This window comes from Lynx canadensis, chromosome A2 (assembly GCF_007474595.2).
Source record: "Lynx canadensis isolate LIC74 chromosome A2, mLynCan4.pri.v2, whole genome shotgun sequence".
Taxonomy (NCBI): domain Eukaryota; kingdom Metazoa; phylum Chordata; class Mammalia; order Carnivora; family Felidae; genus Lynx; species Lynx canadensis.
The window spans coordinates 17827252-17854521 of NC_044304.2; the positions used below are offsets into that span (position 1 = coordinate 17827252).

At 38.6% G+C, this 27270-nt stretch overlaps 1 protein-coding gene across 2 annotated transcripts in view; it reads right to left on the reverse strand.

The window, feature by feature from the left end:
* The window catches only part of PRKAR2A (protein kinase cAMP-dependent type II regulatory subunit alpha), a 113602-nt gene that overhangs the window by 37034 nt on the left and 49298 nt on the right, over positions 1–27270 (reverse strand). The window contains exons 1-4 of one of the 2 annotated variants that reach the window (XM_030306699.1): positions 16247–16294; positions 15708–15743; positions 3931–3983; positions 1181–1264 (exon numbers count right to left, since the gene is read on the reverse strand). In XM_030306699.1, coding sequence (XP_030162559.1) covers positions 1181–1264; positions 3931–3983; positions 15708–15743; positions 16247–16271 — 198 coding nt within the window. In that variant the 5' untranslated portion in view covers positions 16272–16294. Of the gene's footprint in view, positions 1–1180; positions 1265–3930; positions 3984–15707; positions 15744–16246; positions 16295–27270 lie in introns of those variants that run through there. The other variant, XM_030306698.1, reaches the window with a different exon arrangement.

Here is a 27270-nt window from a genome sequence, read left to right on the forward strand (position 1 = left end):
CCTGCTATAATAACAGAGTTGAGTAGTTATGACAGACATATTTACTACCTAGTTCTTTAAGAAAAAGTTTACTGACCCCTTTGCTGAAAGATGGGTATATGATATACAATGCAGCAAGCATAGTAAAATGTTAATGTTAGAATCAAAGCAGTAGATAAATGTGTGTTCCATAAAAGTCTTTCAACTTGTATTTGAATATTTTCATGACAAAAATGCCAGAAAAATATAACTAAATCTGAAATTTTTGTTACCATTTTTCAACATTAAAATGGTAAAATAAAATGGTATAATGGTATTCTTCAACACTAAGAAAACTCTGAATATTAGACTGACACAGCAACTTCCCTTAGAACATTAAAAGGGATTTTGTTCAGTAGATAAAGAAGCAAGTCCTCTTTCCCTTGATACAGATGGATCTTCTAGGGAAAATAAGTGACACAGACCAGTATTTCTCACAACCAGCCTTTCCTTGAGGTCATGGGCCTTGTTTTATTCCGCCTGAGACTAATAAAGCTCCTGCTCTCTATCTCCATCAAGGGAGGGAAGACAGGTTCAAGCATAGGTCCTACGCCAGAGCCCTGAGGACACACACCACTCCCCACGCCTGAGTTCTTTGCTGAGAAGTAATCACAAGAGGTGCCCCACATTCAAGGTCTGAGAAGAAGTCACACACTTCCAGTGGGTTAATTGCTACCAGAGAAGAGAACTCCATACTAGCAACTTTGGATAAATTACTCTGCAGCATAAATTCAGACCCTCCAAATGCTTTCAGCCAGGGTCATATAAACCTGAACATTTCCTTTCAACATGGCCAAAGAGCATGGTCCTTGAAGGATACTGTCTTTGAGGAAGTACCAAAGCAATTCAGAGAAATACTAGAAGTCATCTGAAAAGCTCATTATGATGAGTTATGGAAGTCAACACAATGCAAACATTGTAAGGAGGATGAATCTAAAGTTTTATACCTCATATGGCTGAGGCTAAGATTACAAAAACTTTTTTTTTAAGTAGGTTCCACACCCAGCACAAAACTTACAACCCTGAGGTCAAGACCCAACCTGAGATCAAGCGTCAGATGCCTAACTGATTGAGCCACCCAAGCACCCCCACAGAAAAACTGTTTAAATGACAAATAGGAGAAAAGCCAAAATACAAAAATATTTTTAAAAACCAATGTTACCTGATCAAGATTTTTGAAAAGGAGAATATCTTTGCAAGCTTCCTGAAGTCTGCATCTCTGTTGATCAGTTTTAGGATGAATCACCTGCCAATCCAAATAAAACCAGGGAAATATTTTTATTCCAATTTAAAATCTGACTTTATTCACACATCAGTACATTTCTTTCTCCTAAGTGGGAAAAATTAAGAGCACATTTACTGTAACTTTAATTCTATACAAATACCAAGCGGGGCCCTGATCATGGAGGGGCAATGTGATGGGGGTGAAGAGCACTCACCCTGGAGCCACTCACTGACTGTGTAACTGGCAGCAAGTCAGTTACCCCCCGGGAGCCTCAGTGTCCTCATCTGTAAAGCAGAGGGCTATAGACTTGTTCATTCAACAAATATTAAGCATCTACTGGGTGCCAGGCACTGTTCCACTTCTGGGGACACAGCCAACACACAGATAAAAACACCAGCTCTCATCCAATAAATATGTAAAACATGTTAGAGAGTGACAGGAGAAAAATAAGAGAGCTAAGGAGAAAAACAAGGTAGAGAAGGGTGATAAAAAGTGTGTGTGTGGAGGGGGCAGATAAAGCCTCACTGAGAAGGTAACATCTGTGTAAAGATCTCAAGGAAATGAGGATAACTTCAGGGAGTGACCCATGTGGACATCTCTGTGGGAAGAGCACTGCAAGCAGAGAAACAGTAAATGAAAACAAGGCCTTGTGGCAGGTAAAGAGCATGTTTGAGAAATAACCAGGAGATGGGTGTGACTGATGCAGAGCGAGGGGGAAAAATCAGGAAGAGACCAAGTTGGGGGGCTGGGTGAGAGTGATGCCCAAATCACAGAGGGCATTATAAGTCACAGAACTAGAACTTTTCCCTAGCCAAATGGAGGCAATTTGAAGCTTCTGACTGAGAGGTGAAAGAGATCTGACTCATGTTTTTAAAGGTTCATACCGGCTACTGACTGCAGAACAGCCTTGAGGGAAGAGTGGAAGCCAGGAAACTAGTGCAATTATTCCAGTGCCAAGATGGCAGTGGTTAGGACCAAGGTGGTAACCATGGAGGTGTTGAGAAGTAGTGGAATTCTGGATACGTTTTGAAGCCTGAGCCCATTGGATTTTCTGAAAAACTGAATGTAGGTATGAAAAAATAAGAGGAGCTGAGGGTGACCCTCAAGTTTTGGGCCTGAGCCCTCTTGGGAGGATGGAGCTGCCATAAATTGAGATGGGGGAAGACTGTGGGTGGAGAAAAATGTTTAAAGGGAAATGATCAGGAGCTCACCTTAAGTCTGAGTTGCCTACTGAAATCTAAGTGGAGACGGCAAATAAACAATGGCTATAAATGCTGCAGTTCAAACATCAACAATTTAGTAGTGGTGGTGGTGTTATCTACTAAATCAGTGTTGTTGGAAGGATTAAACAAGTTCATCCATGCAGTATTTAAAACAGTACCTGGCATTTAGTAGGTGCTCAAAAACTTTTATCATTATTACTGATAGTCAATAAATGTTTATTTAACTAAAAAGAAATAATCAGTGCCTAGTATAGCTGTTATAATTCAGAGACCTAAGTCCTGTCTTCACCCTAAAAAAAACTATGCTGCTTAATCTGATGAGAAATAACAAAATGTCAAAAGTATTAAGTATTTTAAATTTGTGATATTAAAAAGTTAGTAAAAAAAACTGTTTTAACTTTTAAGTCATCAAAAATTTTTACAATAACCAGAATACATTTTTTCAAAATCTACATATCTATTATAGTCATACAATGGGAATAGCGTTTTATTATTAGAATACTGCAGAAATCTTTCATGGACTGCTCATTTTAAGGTACACTTGAAAGATCATTAAAGCTTATTTTATAACATCAATCTTTGAAAAATGGTGGTTCATATTTGCTTTTATAAAAATAATTTTGTAATTATATAAAAGTTTAAAAATCTGAGTTTTTAAGAAAAGACCAAAAGTGTACCGTAGTCCTGCCATAACCACTGTTAACATTTGGGATATATCCTTCCAGAGATAATTCTTTGTATTAATAAATACAAAGATGGATAGATGGATAGATAAATAAATATATATGTGTGTGTATACATATGTATTTTAAAGTTTATTTACTTTTTTTAGTAATCTCTACACCCAACACGGGGCTCAAACTCACAACCCCGAGATCAAGAGTTGCATTCTCTTCTGACTGAACCAACCAAGGGCCCCAGATAAATATATTTTTTTAAGTTATTTTTTTATTTTAGAAAATATACCTCATATAAACAACATTCCATGCCATTAAACTTGGTCCTGTACCATCATTTCCAATGGCTGAAGAATCTCTTGATTTGAGTACCATAATTTAGCCCCTCGTAATCCTCTAGTTTGGGTCATTTAAGTTGTTTCCATTTTTTACTATTACAACACCTCAATGATCCCTGTTTGATCCTTCAGGAAGGATCTCAGGAAGGATCCAGTTGTTTGTTAAGGATGAGTTCTCCTTCAGGTAACTGCTGAGTCAGTTGGCTTGACTATAGTTAAGGCTCTGACAGCTACAGCTAGGCACCCCTTCTTACCACAACCCCAACTACTCTTGTTTTCATTCTTCTTAATATTTTTCAATCGGGTAAATAAAAAAAATAGCATCTTGTTGAGATTTTAATTTGTACTTATTTTAATTATCAGTATGATTAGATTTGGCATATAGAGGAGGAGAAGAGTGAGTGGGGAATAAAACAATTCTACCTAATACCTTTGCATTAGTATCTTACCCTTGGATCAGTATCTTCCTCTTCCTCATCAGGGTTATAGGTCTCAGCACAGACTAAATTTGGAGAGGAAAAAAAATAAAGAGAAAAATGAATAAAACAGATGTAAGCTTTTACGGGAAAAATAGAAGGTGAACATAGTTTCCTTTTATTCACTGTTTTCTAAAGCTGTAGTAATTTTTAAAAGCCTTTTCTTCAATTAACAAATATATTAAGTACCTACTAATGCCAGGCATTCTATCAGGTGCTAAAATGCTAGCTTCCTAGGGATTGGTAGTCCCAAATAGAAGAGAGTTGATAAAATGTATCACATACTAAATCCTATGGTAATGGCAAGGACAAGTAAGGAGGTGCTATCTTTACTGAATTTTAAAGCAAGGGTGGAAAACCACAAAGTACAATATATGCAACATAAACACATATCCATGTGATACTATGGAATTATCATACACAAATACTATATGATTTCCCTCGTATGTGGAATTTAAGAAACAAAACAGATGAACATAGGGGAAGGGAAGGAAAAATAAGATAAAAACAGAGAGGGAGGCAAACCTAAATGGATGATGGGTCTTAGGAGGGCACTTGTCGGGATGAGCACTGGGTGTTATATGTAAGTGATGAATCACTAAATTATATTCCTGAAACCATTATTACACCATATGTTAACTAACTCGGATTTAAATTAAAAAATAAGCCCCACGTTGGACTCTGTGCTAACAGCTCAGAGCCTGGAACCTGCTTCCAACTCTGTGTCTCCCTTTCTCTGCCCCTCTGCCACTCATGCTCTGTCTCTCTCAAAAACTAAATAAACATAAAAAAAATTGTTTTAATTAAAAAATAAAATAAAGGACCTGTAAAACACACACACACACACACACACACACACACACACACACACACACGGATATGGATAAATTACAAAAAGAATCAATTAAAATTGCTCAACATCACTGGGGCGGCTGGATGGCTCAGTCGGTTGAGCGTCCAACTTCAGCTCAGGTCATAATCTCACCGTTTGTTGAGTTGGAACCTGACGATGGCTCTCTGCTGTCAGCACAGAGCCCACTTCAGATCCTCTGTCTTCCTCTCTCTTTGCCCCTCCCCTGCCTTGCACACACTCTCTCTCTCAAAAATAAACATTAAAAAAAATTGCTCAGCATCATCATGTACATGAATGACTTTAAAAATAAGAATGAATTTCAAACAAAACATGATACTATGTATCAGTCTCTGTTCTGGGTACAATATTATCTAAAAACCAACTTGATTTTGTTTTTTAATTTTTTTTAATGTTTATTTATTTTTGACAGAGAGAGAGAGACAGAGCATGAGCAGGGGAGGGGCAGAGAGAGAGGGAGACACAGAATCCAAAGCAGGCTCCAGGCTCTGAGCTGTCAGCACAGAGCCCAATGCAGGGCTTGAACTCATAGACCGTGAGATCATGACCTGAGCCGAAGTCAGACGCTCAACCGACTGAGCCACTCAGGGCCCCCCAACTTGATTTTTTTTTATAGGTAACCTGTGTTTGTGCCGGCTTCCTGCAAGACTTGTCTTTATTGCAATTCAAAGATTTAGAAAATATTCACTGAACATTTGTTTATAATAGCAAAATATCAGAAATGATATAACTATCTATTTGAATAATACAACTATAAGGAAAAATGAGGGGGGCACCTGGGTGGCTCAGTCAGTTAAGCATCCAACTCTTGATTTCAGCTCAGGTCATGATCTCAGGGTCCTGAGTCAAGCCCGCACATCGTCTGGCTCTCTGTTGGGCTCTCTGCTGGGTGTGGAGTCTGCTTAAGATTCTCTTTCTCTCTCTCTCCCCCTCCTCCCCATACCTGCTGGCTCGCTCTCTCTCTCTCTCTCTCTCTCTCTCTCTCAGGAAGAAAAAGAAAGAAAAGAAAAGAAAAGAAAAGAAAAGAAAAGAAAAGAAAAGAAAAGAAAAGAAAAGAAAAGAAAAAAGAAAAGAAAAGAAAAAGAAAAGAAAAAAGAAAGAATAAGGAAGATCTCCATGGGCTAATAATGAGTTCTAGGGGAAAAAAGCAAGGTGAGGAATATATATAGTATGCTATGCCTTCCATAAGAAAGGACTTTTATGAGAAAGGAGAGCTAAGAATGGGGAGAAATAAATATGTAAATATGAATATATACACAAAATGTTTTTTTACTTATCTATTTTTCCAAAGGGAAACAAGAGAAGAGTAAACCAGGAAATTAACACGCAAGGAATCCAAATGGTTCTTGGTCCCTCTACTCAATGCTAACAACTAGGGGACAAAGTGACACTGCTCTAAATTTAACTCCTGGTTTCTTAAACACATTTACTCACTGCAGCCTTGGTCTAGCCGCATCCCAGCTTCCCCTTCCCATTGATTCTCTGAACTCATGGAATACCTGAGAAATGGTATGTCCTGTAGACAGGACTCCCTTCCCTGCCTGGCCTATAGTACTCTAGTGTGGACCACACCTCTTGTACTGTAATGCCATCAATATTCTGCCTGTCCAACAGGGACCCAATATCCTTACACAGAGAAAAATCAGGGAGTTAGAAGGGAGTAAGAGGACAAATACCATTCTAGTCCCTAAAACAGCATCAAGTGATGCTCTGCAGGGAGGTCTCCTGAGTTCCTAGCTGGCAGAGGCTTTGGGTAGCTGAGCCAGGTAAGCGACAATGGGAGGTAGATAAATGCCTTTTCCCAGCCATTCCTGATTCCACAAGATGAGGTCAGTGTACATTTATCTCAGATCTGTCCTAAAGATTAAGACACACCGCTTCCTGAGTTCCTAGATGCTACTGCTGCCACTTTTTGCTTCTTCACAGGTATCTCAGTAGGAAACCTGAGGAAGCTGCACTGAGGGCAGACACCATGTTAAACTGCAAGCCTCTTGGTTCTCTGTGCTCTTGATTAATGTTGTCATTAACAGCCCAGTTTTCTAAACTAGAAATCTGTAACTTATCAGGGCTTCCTTCGTTCACCTTTTATCCAATGAATACATCAAATTTGACTTCAGAAATACTCTCATATCTGATCTTTATTCGATTTATTCCAATTCCTTGGTCCGGGAACTCAAAATGTCTTCTTAGAAAAATGCATTTAAAAACTTTCAATTTGGAGACAGATGGGTAAATAGGTATTATTATACAAACTTTCTCTATTTCTGCATATGTATGAATATTTTCATTTAAAAAGTTTAAAATAGTAAGCCTTCAATGATGAGACTGACAGCATTTTACTGATAATGATACAGTCTCGGACTAGCCCATTTCCAGGCTTGCTTTTCCTCTGATTTTGAAGGGAAGTACTTCAGCAACTTAGCTTCCTTTTATATTTTTAGACATTAACGTAAGTGATGCAGCAAATATTACAGTTTTAAAGTCTTAAGGTACAGAAGTATGATTTAAACAAAAGTAGTTATTCCCAGTAAAATTATCGATGTTTCAATTTGTGGAAAAGTATTATGCTTTTATTTTTCAAAACTGGTTTTGATTTTTTTCCCTTTTCTTTTGAACTTCAGACTTACCTCCCTTGGCCTTTTCCCTGTTTCCACCCAACCTCTCTACTTCTTCCTGGTCTTGATCCCAGATCATTTTTCTCATCTTCTATATAAAGAATCCATTTTTAAGTGTCTATGTGATTGTTGCCCCTTGTGTTTATACACATCAGGGAGCTTGTTTCAGTGCACAAGTGACCTGGGAGAAGCCCAGAGTCTGTGTGATCCCCTCTGAAGCCTCAAGAACTACACAGAGTGTCATGAGATGCTCAAGACCTACTGAAAATGAAGACTGAAAGAGTAGTACAATCCCTTGTTCACGGGAATTTGTTTTGCCACAGTTCTCCAGCAGATGTCACTGGTTAGCAACATGAAACTGTACAAAGTGACCAGAGACTATCCAGCACAATTTCTTCTTCCAAATTTTAACTGATGCTTCCTTCATCCAGTATGTGAATCATTTTTTAAAATATTTTACTTTTAAGTAATCTCTAGACCCAATGTGGGGCTTGGACTTATGACCCTGAGATCAAAAAGTCACACGCTCCACTGACTGAGCTAGCCAGGTCCCTCCAGAAAGGTGAATCATTAAATGTGCTGGTGAAAGAAAACCCTTTCATTTCTACAAAGAAATGAGCCAGATCCTGGTCACAGCCTGAGACCCTATGCTGTCCTGTGAGCTCCCATGAAGAATTAACTCAGCCTGTGCGTATTAGTCAGCTTGGGCTGCCATTACAAAATACCAGTCTGAGTGGCTTAAAGAACAGAAATCTATTTCCTCACAGTTATGAAGGATGGAAGTTCAAGATCAAGGTATTGGCACACTGTTTTTCTCCTGGGTCCTCTTCACTTGGCTTGTGGATGGCTGCCTTCTTGCTGAGTCCTTTGTCTCTATGGTGCACTCATGGTGTCTTTTCCTCTCTCTCTCTCTCTCTCTCTCTCTCTCTCTTTTTAAGTAGGCTCCATGCCCAACTAAGGGCTCCAACTCAGACCCTGAGATTAAGACATGAGCTGAGATCAAGAGTCAGATGCTTAACCAAAAATAGCTACCCTACTTCCTCTTCTTATAAGGAATCAGTCCTACTGGATTAGGACTCCACCCTTAACACCTTACTTAACCTTAACTGCCTCTTTTTTTTCAAAGGCCCTATTTCCACATACAGTCATACTGGGGGGTTAGGCTTCAACATAAGAATTTGAGGGGGACACAATTCAGTACTTAACACTGGATTTGTAAGTTATCTTAAGTAATGTTTGGTGATATTTCAGCTGAAGATAGCTATTGGTGGAAAAAAATCCTGAATACTGTGAAAGGATATTAAGACAAAAATCAGTATTCCACTGTAAGTACGTAAGCCTGAAAAGGCAGAGACACCTGGTGAAGGAAAAGCACCTATCACACAGACATGAGTGACTACCATGGTACCAGATTCTCAGCAGACTCTACTGACTGGGCACGTTCATCAGATGCTCCCTGCCTAAACGTGGCATGATGCCAACACACAAATTTCTGATTAAAATGCTTGGAAGCTTCAACATGTGTTTAATAAATGAAAGGGTTTTCTGGGGATGACATTTTTTAATTAACAGAATCAGACTAACATTTCAAACTCAAAGACAGTTAATACTATTTTAGGACTATTTCAAGAAAGCCGCTTTTAAAGAATTTATGAACTCTCTTCATTTGATGAATTTATCACATGATGTAAAAGGACTGCTGTGCTAGAACTTAAACTTGGAAGGCATAGCTTTCAATCCCAAATGCTTTGCAATGGAGAGGCAGCATCAAGCAGGGAAAGACCTCACCTCTGAACATGCACTGGGGTCTGAGCTTGGCCCTACCCACCACTATCCACTATTTCCCTATATCCTAGATCTTTGGTCTGTCTCTTCAGTGGTAAGAGGAGATGGGATAATGATACTAAAACCATGTAAAAGGTTAATAATAGGAGGAGATATATTTAAAACACAGGGCTGGGCTCACAGGACATACTCAGTAACTGCTAGGTCTCTTTATGCTGCTTTACATTCCAAATTATTATTCGGTCAGACACACTGAGTTATCGTTGGAAGTCTTCTGCAATCTCTGACACAGCACATGTCTTCACACAACTAGTTATTGCTAAACTCTATGGATCACATAAGGAGCCCCATTCCCTACCTCCCTCGCCAAACTTCTTTTATCTCCGCACCTACAGCCAGAGCAGCAAGATCTAGTTCATCCCCCTTTGAGTCTTAAGACATCCTTTTACCTAGAATGCATCCTTCTTGGTACTAGCCAGACAGTAGCCATGTTTTACAACCTCCAGTGCAATTTCTGCCTCCTTCAAAGAAGTGTCTCTTGATTTTACTTCTGCCCACAGTAATTTCTCCTCTGGATTTTTTTTCCTTTTTTTTTTTTTAATTTTTTATGTTTATTTACTTTTTGAGAGAGAGAGAGAGAGAGACAGAGTGTGAGCAGGGGAGGGCCAGAGAGGGATGGAGACACAGAATGTGAAGCAGGCTCCAGGCTCTGAGCTGTCAGCACAAAGCCCGATGTGGGGCTCAAACCCACAGCTGTGAGATCATGACCTGAGCTGAAGTCAGACGCCCAACTGACTGAGCCACCCAGGTGCCCCTCTCCTCTGGATTTCTAACCTGTTCTTTTGTTCCTTCCTTCTATCCATCCATCCACATTTACTGACATTGTTCTAAGTGTTAACTATATGCATCAATGAACAAAACAGACAAAAATTCTCTGATTGGAGCTTACCTTCTGGCATAGGGAGCTAGATAATAGGATAAATGAGAGAGAGAGAGAGAGAGAGAGAGAGAGAGAGAGAGAAGGAGAGGAACAGTAAGGAGAAAATAAAGGAAGGGAGATAGGGTGTGTGTGTGTGTACTGAACCTTACTAAAGACCTAAGTGAGAAGAAGTCTTTCAAGTGACAGTCTAAAGGATATAAATAATCCACAAAGATGGTTTTGAGGAGATTTGGGAGCAAAAGTCTGATTAGACTGGCCTCAAGAGAGAATAGAAGAAGAAAAACTAGATACAGCAAATATGGACAACTCCTTCAAGGAATCTGCTATAAAGATAGACAAAAAAAGTGGTGGCTGGAGAGTAAAGAGTGGTTTAAAAAAGTCGTATTTTATTTTTTACGAAAGGGAAGTCAATGCTACATTTTTTTGCTGAGAATAATAATCCAGTTGAAGGATGCAGATTATGCAGGAGGAAGGCAGTAACTGCTGGAAGGATGAAGGGATGAGATCTAATGTGTAGGTGGACACTGGACTCAAATGCAAGTAAGAAAGGACAGATGTGGTAGGAGTCTATGGAAACTATCTTCTGTTGCTTTTATTTCCTTAGTTAAGAGAACAAAATCATCTGCCAGGAATGAGAATTTGGGAGGAGGTACAGGTTTGGGGAGAGAGAAGGTAAGAAATGCTTATCTAGGAGAGCAGAGTGAAAGAAGTATGGAGACACAGTATGAATGCTGGCATCTAAAGCCTACTAGAAGTTAACGATCAGGTACTCAAAGTAAGGTCAGCCAACGGGCCTGTGTATTTTCCCTCAATCAAGTACAGCTGTGGTGCACATACAGCCTAAGAGGACAGTTGGGATTAACCAGAATGTGTTTTAGACAAGCAAGGAAAAAAGAAAAAGGAAACTGAGGATATGTGCCACAGAGTGGTTATAATCACTGAGCAAGGAATTTAAGGTTAGTAAAAGAGGAAGTGAGGAACAGTAAAAATGAAGCAAGATCAAGTTGTCAGCGGTGGAGCAGGGCAGCAAAAGAGCCCAGGCAACAGCAGGCAGAGGGAGACTGGGATCACTGAGTATGAGGAGTTGTGATGCCCGTCGTTCCAGAGTATGACCACGGGGGTGAGTGGTTGAAGTAGGGTGGAAGACAAGAGGTGAAGAAATGGAGGGCAAGATTTGAAGAATTATCTAGATGGAAATAAGAAGAAACAGCCCATGGATTATTAGATAACTAAAACAAGGAAGAGAAGCGACTGACAGAATATAATAACGTGAGGTTTGAAGGCGAGGGTTTTAGGGAGGAGGGAGAGAGAATGGTTTGGAAGCAATAAGGAACAACAGAAACATTCACCCATCTATCATCAATGTTACAAGGAAAATGGAAGAGAAGAACCATCATCTGAGAAGCCTGTAGTGCAAGCCAAGCTTCAGCTAGATCAGGAAAATAATACACTCCAAGAATAGGCTGAGATTTTAGGGGATTTAGATGAAAACTGACTGAGAGGGTCAGAGGGTACAAGGAAGGGTTCTTAGAAAGTACTCAGGACAGTGCTACCTTTGGGTACATTATCACCTTGACTGTTCGAGTGACTTAACCTCTGCTTTGTCCTCAGTTTCTGCATCTGTCCACTGGGGATAATCATGGCGTGTACCTCATAGTACTAATGTGAGGATTATGTTCAAGGACATAAGGAAGGCAATTAGAGAGATCTTAAAATGTGCACCTACCACACAGTCTGCACTAAAAAAATGTTAGTTATTCCTACAGGCTATTTTCTCTCCTGCATAATCATTTTGATTCTTCTAAGAATCTTTTACTTTCACTTAACATTTGAATAATATTAAAAAGTTTTTTTAATTTTTTTTAACATTTATTTATTATTGAGACACAGAGAGACACAGAGTATGAGCAGGGGAGGGGTAGAGAGAGGGGGAAACACAGAATCTGAAGTAGGCTCCAGGCTCTGAGCTGTCAACACAGAGCCCGATGTGGGGCTCGAACTCACAAACTGCGAGATCATGACCCGAGCTGAAGTTGGTTGCTTAACCAACTGAGCCACCCAGGCGCCCCAATATTAAAAAGTTTTAGGGGCGCCTGGGTGGCTCAGTCGGTTAAGCGGCTGACTTCGGCTCAGGTCATGATCTCGCGGTCCGTGAGTTTGAGCCCCGCGTCGGGCTCTGTGCTGACAGCTCAGAGCCTGAAGCCTGTTTCAGATTCTGTGTCTCCTTCTCTCTGACCCTCCCCCGTTCATGCTCTGTCTCTCTCTGTCTCAAAAATAAATAAACGTTAAAAAAATAAAAATAAAAATAAAAAAATTAATTAATTAATTAAAAGTTTTAAATCTTCAATAAGACTGTAAACTCTAAGGAGGAGGGATAATATCATGTACTTGTCTGGGTTCTCCACAGAGTTCAAGGCCTGAACAACACTGACAGAAAGCCCAAGCAGCAATTCATGAACTAACACCACTTGCGACCTCTGCAGAAGATGTCACTGTACTCTCTCATCTCCAAGATCTGTCTTACACATGTCAAGAGATATCACTAATTGTCTGGGGAAAAAGGGGTATAGGGCAAGGATAAACAGAAATGGGAGATAATAGTGCATATAGATCTCACACCAACCTTAACTGCCACTCTATTTCTTCTCTGTAGCTGTCTCTCTACACATAAGAACATATTTTTTTCTATCTCCTTTCAACAGACTTTGGTGTACAACTTACCAAAGGCTTTCTGAAACATAAATGAGCAGATTTTCTCAAAGAAAAGGATTGAGGGATAGAAAAGGGATTCCAAGTGTTACTAGAAATTAGGTCATATGATAGTTTAAAATCAAGAAACCTTCCCAAGAATGAAGAGATATGAAAGAATGATGTGAGGGGTGCCTGGGGGGCTCAGTTGGTTGAGCGTCTGACTCTTGACTTAGGCTCAGGTCATGATCTCAGGGTTTGTGAAAATGAGCCCCAAGTCAGGCTCTGCACTGACAGCACAGAACCTGCTTGGGATTCTCTCTCCCTAACTCTCTCTCTGTCTCTCCGTCTCTTTCTTTCTCTGCCCTGCCCCGCTCAAATGTGAGCATACACACTCTCTTTCTTTCTCAAAATAAATAAATAAACATAAAAAAAAAAAAAAGAATGAGGAACACCTGGGTGGCTCAGTCAGTTAAGCATCCGCCTTCGGCTCAGGTCATAATCCCACAGTTCAGGAGTTGGAGCCCTGTGTCAGGCTCCGTGTAGACAGCTCAGAGCCTGGAGCCTGCTTCGGATTCTGCATCTCTCTTTCTCTCTCTCTCTCTCTCTCTCTCTCTCTGCCCTTCCCCCAACTTGCACTCTGTCTCTCTCTCAAAAATAAACATTAAAAAAAAAATGATATGATACATACAGCTCACATAGTAATTCTAAAACACATTAACCTCCCTACTATACAATCATAGAAACTCTAAATGTATCCAAAACTCAAACATTTTACTTATAAGGAAACTTGCAGAAAATATATTTATCAGTTCTATAAAAAAAAGGAGGACTCTTCTTAGCTTCAGAGAAATCACGAAAAAAAAGAAGATATATATATTCAATAAATATTTAGTGAGTGCTTGCTATGTGCTAGGCAGTGTTCATGGTACCAGTCACATATTAAAATCCGAGTCAATAAAAAATAGCAAAATTAAAATAAGCAGCACAACCAACTTGGGAAATGTTGCATTGAAACTTTCAAAAGGTTAAAAATGATGACAGAAATTTGCTCAAACTTACAAAAAAATAATCGCGATCATAATAGATAAAAGAGAAAAATACTACCAAACTAGTCCCATAGGAGAAAATAAAAACACATTTCTCATATTTGGAAAACACTCATTTTTGTTAATAATCAAAGGAGTGCCAAATAAAACAATCTGAGGTACTATTTTACATCTAAATTAAAGTAGTAGGCACCACCTATATCAGTGAGACGGTGGCAGAAGAGAGGCCTTTGTAGGGTGTTCTTTCTCCCTGCAGTCTATTCTGTAGAATGCCTCTGGAAAGCAATACACAGAAAAATCCAGGCAATGCTCAAGTCTCCGACCAGAGAGTGCTACTCAGCACTATAACTGAGGAAATAATTTTAGTGGTTCAACAGTGTATGCAAGAAGTTAATACAGCATAATCTAGAATACCAGAGAAATAGCAATACAAAAAGTAGTTTTTATGAATAGACATTTTTCCAAAGAAGACATCCAGATGGCCAACAGACACATGAAAAGATGCTCAATATCGTTTATCATCAGGGAAATACAAATCAAAACTACAATGATGTATCACCTCACACCTGTCAGAATGGCTAAAATCAACAACACAAGAAACAAAAGGCATTGGCAAGGATGTAGAGAAAGGGGAGCCCTCTTACACTGTTGATGGGAATGAGAATGGTGCAGCCACTCTGGAACACAGTATGGAAGTTCCTCAAAAAGTTAAAAATAGGCACGCCTAGGTGGCTCGGTTGGTTAGGCGCCTGACTTCAGCTCAGGTCATGATGATCTTGAGGTCCATGAGTCTGTGCTGACAGCTCAGAGCCTGGAGCCTGCTTCATACTCTTTGTCTCCCTTTTGCTCTCTGTTCCTCCCCAGATCACACTCTGTCTCTGTCTCTGTCTCTCTCTCTCTCAAAAATAAACATTAAAAAAAAAAGTTAAAAACAGGACTACCCTAGAATCCAGCAACCACACTACTAGGTACTTACCCAAAGAATACAAAAATACTAATTCATCTCTCTTCCTCTGCCCCACTTGTACTCTGCCTCTCAAATAAGTGTTAAAAAAAATTTTTTTTTAAAAATACTAATTCATAGGGATACATGCACCCCAATGTTTATAGCAGCATTATCTACAATAGCGAAATTATGTGAATGGCCCAAGTGTCCATCAATTGATGAATGGATAAGGAAGATGAGGTGTTTATATACAATGGAATATTACTCAACCATAAAAAAGAATGGAATCTTGCCATTTGCAATGACATGGATGGAGCTAAGTGAAATAAGTCAGTCACAGAAAGACTAAGAAGCATATGAATTCACTTACATTGGAATTTAACATGTGGAATTTAACAAAACAAATGAGCAAATCGTTGTTAAAAAAAAAGAGAGAGAGAGAGAGAGAGAGAGAGAGAGAGAGAGAGGGAGGCAAACCAAGAAACAGACTCTTAACCATAGAGAACAAACTTATGATTACCAGAGGGTAAGTGGGTGGGGGGATGGGTTAAACAGGTGATACGGATTAAGAAGTACACTTGTTGCAATGAGCTATATGCAAGTGTTGACAAAAAAAGTAGTTTTCAGAAGTCATAATTATGAACATGGAAAAATACTAATGACATAAATGAGACAAACTAATATGTACATATATACTCAGAACTTGAAACAGAATGGAGGAATTGCAGGTAATTTTTATAATGTTCTGTAATGCTGCTAACTTATCTTTTTATTTACAAGATCAGTTTATTTTTATTTAAAACAATCCCATCTTAAAACAGCATTTTGGCAGTATGTTATGAAAGAGAAAACATACCTGATACTCGCCGATCAAATCTGCCAGGAATTGGGACTGCAAAACAAAGAAGAAGCAATGTTCAGGCATCATTATGTCACATGACCCCACCTTTAACAATAGAACTAAAAGAACTTTAATACCAAATGTTGGGTCAATTCATACTCTTCTATAATCAACCACAGAGAGTAGTTCAACATGATCATATAAAGGCAATATAAAGAAGAATTTATCTTTTTGAAAACAAGCTCATTATAACTTCAATGTACTCAAGGTGGCAAATTTATTTGTTTACATTCATGTTCATCTAATTTGTATCATATTGGGGCACCTGGGTGGCTCAGTCGGTTAAGCATCCAACTCTGGATTTCAGCTCAGGCCATGATCTCATGGTTCATGAATTCGAGTCCCACATCTGGCTCCGCACTGGCAGTGTGGAGACGGCTTGGGATTGTCTCTCTCTCCCTCTCTCTCTTTCAAAGTAAATAAGTAAACTTAAAAATTTTCTTAAAAATAATAATTTGTATCATATCAAATGAATAAGAAGCCTACTGAGGCACCTGGGTGGCTCAGTCGGTTAAGCATCTGACCAGCTCAGGTCATGATCTCACAGTTCATCAGTTCAAGCCCCATGTCGGGCTCTGTGCTGACAGATCAGAGCCTGGATCCTGCTTTGGATTCTGTGTCTCCCTCTCTCTCTGTCCCTCCCCTGCTCATGCTCTCTCTCTGTCTCACAAAAATAAATAAAATGTTAAAATTTTTTAAAAGTCTACTAAATTTATTGGTAATGATATTAAAAAGTTAAATTTTCTTCTTTAATATTCTTCAAAGATAATCCCAAGACTGCCAGATAATAGCATTTAAATTTCATTTCAAAACAATTTAATAAGTTTTACACTAAAGTGAAAAAGAAATTAGCTGTTAAGTTATATTCTCACTCAATACGGGTAGGTTTTCTCCTGCCCATGGTCAGTGTATTAATCAGAAAAATGTACCACATGTCTTTAGGTTGAAAAATAAACACAAATTTTCTCTTTGCTAATTTTTCCTGCTTTTTACCTATCATTCCTTATGTTTGGTGGTTATCTAAATTCTCAGTACTAAACTATATCATTTGAATTATGTAGGGTTTTTTTTTTTTGTTTGTTTTTTAAGATTTTTTTTTAAAGGAAACTCCACCCAATGAGGGACTAGAACTCATGACCCCAAGATCAAGAGTCACATGCTTTACCAACCGAGCCAGCCAAGTTCCCCAAGGTGGGTTTTGTTTTTTTTTTTTAACTTTCAGAGCTTAATCTGATTATCTTAATTTAAAAAATTATGTAAATATCCCTTCTCACCCTCCATAAAAGGAGAAATTTGAAGATTAGTGAAAAATAAATTGAAGGTGGCTCAGAGAGCCAAACTCAACTAATATGAGGCCTCAACAAAAATAGACTCAGGAAAGAGATAAATGCTTATTCACCACAACAGAACAAGAATTATCTTTTGTATAGCTTGGGGTAAAAGTTATGTTATTGGAACAAACAGGTAAAATTTCAAAAGAAAACCCGAGCCATTATTGATAGAAAGTACCTATGATAGTCCTTTCCCACTTCCTCAGTGAAACTGTGGATTTGTCAAAATTAATCCACCCACCAGCAAAGAAAGATGGTAAATTCAGTTCAACAGATATAGGTAGGGTACCTAGTACATGACAAGCACTGTTAGTAGACAATTTGGGAGACAGTAGTAGATAAAACAAAGACTCCTGGTTTCATGAAACGTGCACTCTAGCTTGAGATGTGTGGGAGAGTTTCCTTCAATTACTTAAATCACACGTTCCTGTCACTCAAATAGATTAGATGAAATGTGTAAGAGCTTACACTCTCAATCCAGGCCTCATGGGACTTCCATAATTAAAACCCCACTAAACATCAGTATATAACCTAAAATTATAAAACATACAATGAAACAATTTGGCATGGGTGCTATCAGGGAGTATCTCAAAAAAGGATTAGATATTAAAATTATGGAACTACTATAAAATCAGAACAGAATGTTTAAAACAAAGACAAAAATGGGAATCAAAGCATAAATAAAGGAATAAGATACAACCAAAACAAAGCAAGGAGGATTGAAAAAAATTTGGAATTTCTAGGAAAAAAAATAACACATTGAAATTTTTAAAACTATGATGCAAGGCAACTTCTCTGGGTACATAACATCTAAAAGTGCTGGAAATTGTAAAACATCACTACCAACAACTTACTACAATAATACTGATGTAAATGTACAGATATAAATCGCAAGGAAAATCAGAAAATATCTGGAGATAAATGAAAACAAAAACAATACACTAAAACTTATGGGTGTACTAAAAGTAGTGCGAAGAGGGAAATTTGTAGCTATAAATGCTTATGTTCAAAAAGAAGAGGAGTGGCTGGGTGGCTCAGTCGGTTAAGCGTCCAACTTCAGCTCAGGTCATGATCCCGTGGTTTGTGGGTTCGAGCCCCACGTCGGGCTCTGTGCTGACAGCTCGGAGCCTGGAGCCTGCTTCAGATTCTGTGTCTCCCTCTCTCTCTGCCCTCCCCCGCTTGCACTCTGTCTCTCTCTCTCCCTCTCAAAAATAAATAAACATTTTTAAAAAATTTTTAAAAAGAAAAAAAGAAAGAAAAAGAAGAAAAATCTCAAATTAATAAGCTAATTGTATACCTTAAGGAAGTAGGGGAAAAAAGGGCAAACTGAACCCTAAAGCAGCAGAAATAAGGAAATTCAGAGGGAGAGAAACTAAAATAAAGCATAGGAAAAAAATCAGTGAAACTGAAAGTTGATTCTTTGAAAAGATCAACAAAATCAATAAGCTGCTGATTGACTTAGACTAACTAAGAACAAAGAGTTAAATTACTAAAATTAAAGTGGGGATACTACAATGGAATAACAGAAATAAAAAGGATTATGATACTCTGAAAATAGTATGCCAACAAACTGAATGACCTAGATGAAATAGAGGAAATAGACAAATTTCTAGAAATACACAAACTTCCAAAACTTACACAAAAGGAATAGAAAAATCCCAACAATCTGTAACAAATAGGGGGATGAAACTGGCAATCAAAAATCTCCTGACAGGGGCGCCTGGATGACTCAGTTGGTTGAGGATCAGACTCTTAATTTCGTTTGGCTCAGGTCATGAGTTCATGAGTTCAAGCCCTGTATGGGGCTCGGAGTGTAGAACCTACTTAAGATTCTCTGTCTCTGTCTCTGTCTCTCCCTCCTTCCCTCCCTCCCTCTCCCTCTGTTCCTTCCCCTGCTCACTTGTTCTCCTTCTCTAAAAACAAACAAACAAACAAACAAACAAACAAACAAAATCCCTGAACAGAGAAAAGCCCAAGACTAGATGTCTTCATTGTACATTCTACTAAACATTTAAAGAATTAACATCAACCCCTGTTATACTCATCCAAAAAAATCAAAGATAAGGGAATACTTCCTAACTCATTTTATTTTTTTCAGTTTTTAAAAAACTTTTCATTTTATTTTTTATTTTATTTTAGATAGAGAAAGAACAAACACGTTGGGGAGAGGGGGAGGGAGAGAGGGAGAGGGAGAGGGAGAGGGAGAGAGGGAGAGGGAGAGAGGGAGAGAGGGGGAGAGAGAGAGAGAGAGAGAGAGAGAGAGAGAGAGAGAGAGAATCCTAAGCAGGCTCCAAGCTCAGCACAGAGCCTGACAAAGGGCTCAATCTCACAACCCTGAGATCATGACCTGAGCTGAAATCAAAAGTCGGATGCTCAACCAACTGAGCCACCCAGGTGCCCCCTTAACTCATTTTGTAAGGCCAGCATTACCTTGATACTAAAGACAGACAAAGGCATTGCAAGTAAACAAAATATTCATTATGAATATAGACATAAAAAAATCCTCAAAATCCTCAAAAAATAGTACCTAGCAACATATTAAAGTGATTATACACCATGACCAAGTGGGATTTATCCCAGGAATGCAAGGGTGGCTCAAAATAAAGAATGTCAAGCAAAATACACCACATTAATGGAATGAAGAGGTGGGGAGGGGCAACTACATCAGCATCTCAATGATGCAGAACAAGCATTTGACAAAATGACACTCTTTCATGTAAAAAATAAAGGAGAATATAAGGGAATTTCCTCAACATGAAAAAGGCACATATGAAAAACCCACAGCTAACACCAACTCAATGGTAAAAGACTGAAGGTTTCTCCCTAAGATCAGGAACAAGACAGGATGCCTGCTTTTGCCATTTCTATTCAACATATTACTGAAAGCTCTGGCCATGGCAATTAGGAAATAAAAAGAAATAAAAGGCATCCAAATTAGAAAGGAAAAAGTAAAATTATCTGCTTGTGGAATGACATGATCTTCTATGTAGAAAACCTTGAAGAATCCACACACACAAAAAAAGTTAGACTTAATAAATGAATACAGCAAAGTTGCAGGATATAAAATCAACATGCAAGAGGTGCTTGGGTGACTCAGTTGGTTAAACTTCCCACTGGCTCAGGTCATGATCTCACAGTTTGTGAGTTCAAGGCCCACATCAGGCTCTCTGCTGTCCACACAGAGCCCACTTCAGATCCTCCCTCTCCCTCTCTATCCCTCCCCTGGTCACACATGTGCATGCTCTGTCCCTCTCTCTTTTTTTCTCTCTCTCTCCCAAAAATAAATGTTAAGAAAAATCAACACCCAAAATTGTATTTCTATACAACTGCAATGAACAATCCAAAAAGAAAATATTTTTAAAACTCCATTCATAACAGCATCAAAAAGAATAAAATATTTAGGAATGAATTTAACCAAGGAGGTGAAAGATTTGTACACTGAAAACTACAAAACATTACTAAAAGAAATTAAAGGAGACATAAATAAACCTTTTGCATTATATATCAAATCATCATGTTGTACACTTTAAATATCTTAAAAAAATTTTTTTAACGTTTATTTATTTTTGAGACAGAGAGAGACAGAGCATGAACGGGGGAGGGTCAGAGACAGAGGGAGACACAGAACCCAAAACAGGCTCCAGGCTCTGAGCGGTCAGCACAGAGCCCGACGCGGGGCTCGAACCCATGGACCGCGAGGTCATGGCCTGAGCCAAAGTCGGACGCTTAACTGACTGAGCCAGCCAGGCGCCCCTAAATATCTTTAAATATTTGTCCATTGTACCTAAATGAAGCCTGAGAAATAAAGACAGAAATAAATGGAAAGCCATCCCATATTAAAGGACTAAAAGACATAATATTGTTAAGATGACAATACTATCCAAAGTAATCTACAGATTCAATGCAATCTCTATTAAAATTCCAATGGTGGCTTTTTTTTTTATAGGAATGATAAAATCCATCCTAAAATTCATGTAGAATCTCAAAGGATCCCAAATACCCAACTATTCTTGAAAAAGATAAAGTTGGAGGACTCATACTTGATTTCAAAACTTACTACAAAGCTACAGTAATCAAAACAATATGGTATTGTCATAGGGATAGAAATATAGACCAGACCCATGGAACAGAGAACCCAGAACTAAACCCTTCATATATGTGGTGAATTGATTTTCAATAAAAGTGCCAAAATCACCCAAGGGGGAAAGGATAGTCTTTTCAACAAATGGTGTTGGGAAAATTGGATCTCCACCTGCAAAAAAAAATGAAGCTGGACTCTTACCTTTTTCACCATATATAAAAATGAACTCAAAATGGACCAAAGACATAAAACTAAAATTATAAAACTCTTAGATGAAAACACAGGAAAATCTTTATGACACTGGATTTAGCGATGTTTTCTTGGATATAACATCAAAAGCATAGGTACAAAAAAAGAAATTAATAAACTGGACTACTTCAAAATGAAAAACTTCTGTGTATCAAAAGATACAACAGGAGTACATGGGTGGTTCAGTCAGTTAAGCGTCTCTTGATTTCAGCTCATTTCATGGTTTTTGAGTTCAAGCCCTGCTTCAGACTCTGTGCTGACAGAGTGTAGAGCCTGCTTGGGATTTTCTCTCTCTGCCCCTCCCCACCCCAGCTCTCGAGCTTGCATGCTCTCTCCCAAAATAAATAAATTAAAAAAAAAGACACAATGAAGTGAAATGGCAACCCATGGAATGGGAGAAAGTATTTTCAAATAATGTATCTATTACATCCAGAATAAAGAATTCCTACCACTCAACAAAAACAACAAAAACCAATATATACAAATGACAGATAACCACATGAAAAGATACTCAATACTACTAATCAATAGAGAAATGCAAATGAAAATCACAATGAGATACCAATTCACACCTTTTAAAGATGGCTACTATTAAACACTTTTTAAAAAATACTTATTTAATTTTGAGAGAGAGAGAGAGAGAGAGAGAAAGTGGGAAAGGTGTGGGGGGAGAGAAAGAGAGAGAGAGAGACACTGAATCCAAAGCAGGCTCCAGGGTCTGAGCTGTCAGCACAGAGACTGAGGGGAAGGCTGGAACCCAGGCACCCCTAAAGATGGCTACTATTTAAAAAAAAAAAAAGCAAACAAACAAACAAAAAAAAAACAAGAGCAGGGGTGCCTGGGTGGCTCAGTCGGCTAAGAGTCTGACTTCCGCTCAGGTCATGATCTCGTGGTTTGGGAGTTTGAGGCCAGTGTCCCAGGCTCTGTGCTCACAACTCAGAGCTTGGAGCCTGGAGCCTGCTTCGGATTCTGTTCTCCCTCTCCCTCTGCCCCTTTCCTGCTCATGCTCTGTCTCTCTCAAAAATAAATAAACATTAAAAAACAAAACAAAACAAAACAAGAACAGATAATAAGGGCGGCAAGAATGTGAAGAAATTGGAATCCTTTTGCATTCTTGGCCACAATGTGAAATGGTGCAGCTGCTGTGTAAAACAGTATGGCTGCTCCTCAAAGATTAAAAACGAATTACCATACGATCCAGCAATTCTACTTCTGGGTATGTATCCAAAAGAACTGAAAGCAGGGTCTCAAAGAGATATTATAGTACACCCACATACATAGCCAAAAGGTGGAAGCAACCCAAGTATCCATCAATGGATGAAAAGATAAACAAAATGTGGTATACATACAATGGGATATTATTCAGCCTTTAAAAGGAAGGAAATTCTGAAACTTGCTATAAGATTCTACGAATGAATCTTGAAGACATTATGCTAAATAAAGTCAGTTACAAAAAAGACAAATCTTGTATGATTCCACTTATATGAGGTACCTAGAATAGTCAAATTCATAGGAATAGCGAGAATAGCAGTTGCTAAGGGGGAGGGGAGAGGGAGGAGTTATTACTTAATGGGTACAGAGTTTCAGTTTTGCAATACCCAAAGATGTCTAGAGATAGATGGTGGTGATTGTTATGAATGTACTTAATGGCAGTGAATTACTTTAAAAAGGTAAATTTGGGGGCACCTGGGTAGCTCAGTCATTTGAGCGACTGACTCTGGATTTTGGCTTGGGTTATGGTACCAGGGTTGTGGTACCAGGGTTGCGCCCGGTGCCGGGCTCTGTGCTGAGTGTGGAACCTGCTTAAGATTCTCTCTTTTTCTGTCCCTCTCCCCTGCTTGCACTTGCCCTTCTCTCTCAAATTAAAAAAAAAAAAAAGGTAAATTTAGGTTCTGTGTATCTGTCTACAATTTTTAAAAATGTAAATACGTGTAAAGCAAAAAATGACATTATAATGTATATGTGTGTGTACACGTGTGCATGTGTATATAAAGAGGAAGTAAGAGAGAAAGCAAAGCACGGCAAAACATTAACAAGCAGTCAATCTAGGAGTTCACTTGCTCTTTCAATTTTTCAGTAGGGTTGCAATTTTTTCTAATAAATATTTAAAAATTAATCTCAATGTAGCCCCTCAAATCAAACATGATAGACTTTCATTTTTTATCATTTCATTTTTATTCTGTTGTCAAATCATGTTTCTGTATAACCAATTCAAAGTAAATTAAATGCATGCATAGTCTTTTTTTCTTTTGAATTTTTAAATTTCTATCATCTCTATTAAAGTATATGTATATTTATGTTAAATTTATATAAAACTTATGTTTACAGTGTATCTGTACATGTACTTATTTTATTTTGTCTAATGTTTCTTTATTTTGAGAGAGCATGAGCATGAGTGGGGGAGGGACAGAGAGAGAGAGGGAGAGAGAATCCCAACCAGGTTCTGTGCTGTGTGGAGCCTGATGTGGGGCTTGATCTCATAAACCATGAGATCATGACCTAAACCAAAACCAAGAGTCAGATGCTTAACTAAGCCACCCAGGCACCCCTTATTTAATTTTTTTTATTTGAATATTGTTGACCTGTTACATTAGTTTCAGGTATACAACACAGTAATTCAACTTCTCTATACATTATGCTATGCTCATAAGTGTAGCCTACCATCTGTCACCATTCAATGCTATTAGAATATCATTGAGTATATTCCCTATGCTGTGCTTTTTATTACCATGACTTATTCATTCCATAAGTGGAAGCCTGTATCTCCCCCTCCGCTTCACCACCTTGTCCATCTCCTCATCCCACTTCTGGCAACTGTCTCTGGATTTATAGGTCTAATTCTGCTTTTTGTTTATTCATTTGTTTTTTAGATTCCACATATGAATGAAATCATATGGTACTGTCTTTCTCAGTCTGACTTTTTTCACTTAGATAATACCCTAGGTCCATCCATGTAGTCACAAATGGCAAGATCTCATCTTTTATGGCCCCAAATAGCCAAAGCAATCTTGAGGAAGAAAAACAAAGCTGGAGGTATCACAATACCAGATCTCAAGATATACTACAAGGCTGTAGCAATCAAAACAGTATGGTATTGGCACAAAAAGAGATACATAGATCAACTGAACAGAAGAGAGCCCAGAAATAAACCCTCGCTTAAATGGCCAATTCATCTATGACAAAGAAGGCAATAATACATAATGGGGAAAAGACAGCTTCTCTTTAATAAATGGTGCTGGGAAAACTGGACAGCTACATGCAAAAGAGTGAAGCTGGACTACTTTCTAACACCATTCACAAAAATAAAGCCAAAATAGATTAAAGATCTAAATGTGAGATGTGAAACCATAAAAATCTTCGAAGAGAACAAAGGCAGTAATTTCTGACATCAGCCATGGCAACATTTTTCTAGATATATCTCTTGAGACACGGGAAAAGAAGCAAAAATATATTATTGAGACTACATCAAAATAAAATCTCCTACACAGCAAAGGAAACCATCAACAAAACAAAACAGCAACCTACTGAATAGGAGAAGATATTTGCAAATGATATATCTAATATATCAAAACATAGGGGAGCCGGGGTGGCTCAGTTGGTTAAGCGTCCGACTTCGGCTCAGGCCATGATCTCACAGTTTGTGAGTTTGAGCCCCGCACTGGGCTCTGTGCTGACAGCTCAAAGCCTGGAGCCTGCTTCAAATTCTGTGTCTCCTCCTCTCTGCCCCTCCCATGCTCATGCTCTGTCTCTGTCTCTCAATAATAAATAAATGTTACAAAATTTTTTTTTAATTTTTTTTTTAATGTTTTATTTATTTTTGAGACAGAGAGAGACAGAGTGTGAACGGGGGAGGGGCAGAGAGAGAGGGAGACACAGAATCCAAAACAGGCTCCAGGCTCTGAGCTGTCAGCACAGAGCCCGACACGGGGCTCAAACTCACGGACTGTGAGATCATGACCTGAGCCGAAGTCGGACGCTTAACTGACTGAGCCACCCAGGCGCCCCCCAAAAAAAATTTTTTTAATATTCAAAATATAAAGAACTTACACAATTCAACACCAAAAAAACCCAACCCAACCCAAAACAAAACAAAAAAACCAAAACCAAAAACCCAAATTAAGACAGGACACCTGGCTGGCTCAGTCGGTGAAGATCGTGTGACTCTTGATCTCGGGGTTGTGGGTTTGAGCCCCATGGGAGGTGTAGAGATTACTTAAAAATACAATCTTTCAAAAAAAAAATGAGAGACAATTACTGTATGATTTCACTCATATGTGGAATTTAGGAAATAAGAAAAATGAACAAAGGAAAAAACAGACCAAAAAACACTCATATACAGAGAACAAATTGGTGGTGGCCAGAGGGGAAGTAGGAAGGGGGATGAGTAAAATAGGTGAAGTGGATTAAGAGTACACTGACTGTGGGGTGCCTGGGGGCTCAGTCGGTTAAGTGTCCGACTTCGACTCAGGTCATAATCTCATGGTTCATGAATTTGAGCCCCACATTGGGCTCTGTGCTGACAGCTCAGAGCCTGGAGCCTGCTTTGGACTCTGTGTCTCCCTTTCTCTCTGCCCGTCTCCAGCTCACGCTGTGTGTGTGCCTCCCTCAAAAATAACATTAAAAAAAAAAAGTACAGGGGCGCCTGGGTGGCGCAGTCGGTTAAGCGTCCGACTTCAGCCAGGTCACGATCTCGCGGTCCGTGAGTTCAAGCCCCGCGTCAGGCTCTGGGCTGATGGCTCAGAGCCTGGGGCCTGTTTCCGATTCTGTGTCTCCCTCTCTCTCTGCCCCTCCCCCGTTCATGCTCTGTCTCTCTCTGTCCCAAAAATAAAATAAACGTTGAAAAAAAAAATTAAAAAAAAAAAAGAAAGAAAAAAGTACACTTATTGGGATGAACACTGAGTAATTTATAGAATGGTTGTATCATTATAATGTAAACTTGAAACTAATGTAATACTATGTTAATTATATTTGAATAAAAACTAAAATTAAAATAAAAAATTTTAAATGAGCAGAGGACTTGAATAGATGTTTTTCCAAAGACATACAGATAGCCAAGACACATGAAAAGATGCTCAACAACACTGTCAGGGAAATGCAAATAAAAGCCACAATGAAATATCACCTTATACTTGTCAGAACGGCTAAAATCAAAAGGGCATGCATAGTTTTTTAAAGTAAATTAAATAACGTGCTGAAATTCATTGTTTCATAATATATGGAACTAAAATTTTAATTTTTTTTGAATGTTTATTTATTTTTGGGAGAGAGAGGGAGAGAGAGAACAAGCGGGGAACAGGCAGAAAGAGAAGAGGACAGAGGACCTGAAGCAGGCTTTGCACTGACAGCAGAGAGCCCAATGTGGGGCTCAAACTCACAAACCGTGAGATCGTGACCTGAGCCAAAGTTGGACGTTTAACTAACTGAACCATCCAGGCACCCCTAAAAGTTTTAAATGCAGACTTAAAATCACTATTTTCATAAATCATGCAAAAAAGACAAAACGATTTTTTAAATTTCTGAAGCATTCTGTTGCTACAAAAGAGTACAAAAGTATAAAAAAGGAAAAGTTGACTTGTAGTGGAAAATGTAATTAAAAACAAGAGTCTTAAGGCATTTAGCTTGAATGAATGAGTGGATGAGCATGCTGCCTGATAAACCGATGTACAATTTATTTTTAAATTAGTACATGTCTTCCAAGGTTTTATAGGACCAGAAGAAACAGCTGCTGTTGGAGCAAGATACACTGCCAAGGCATCCAGAGAATGTTAATAACTATAGCAGTCAAAGAGACCACCTTGTTCTAATTTCACCACTACTTAGCTCAAAACAGCCCATCAGACTTTATGTGGATCAGATG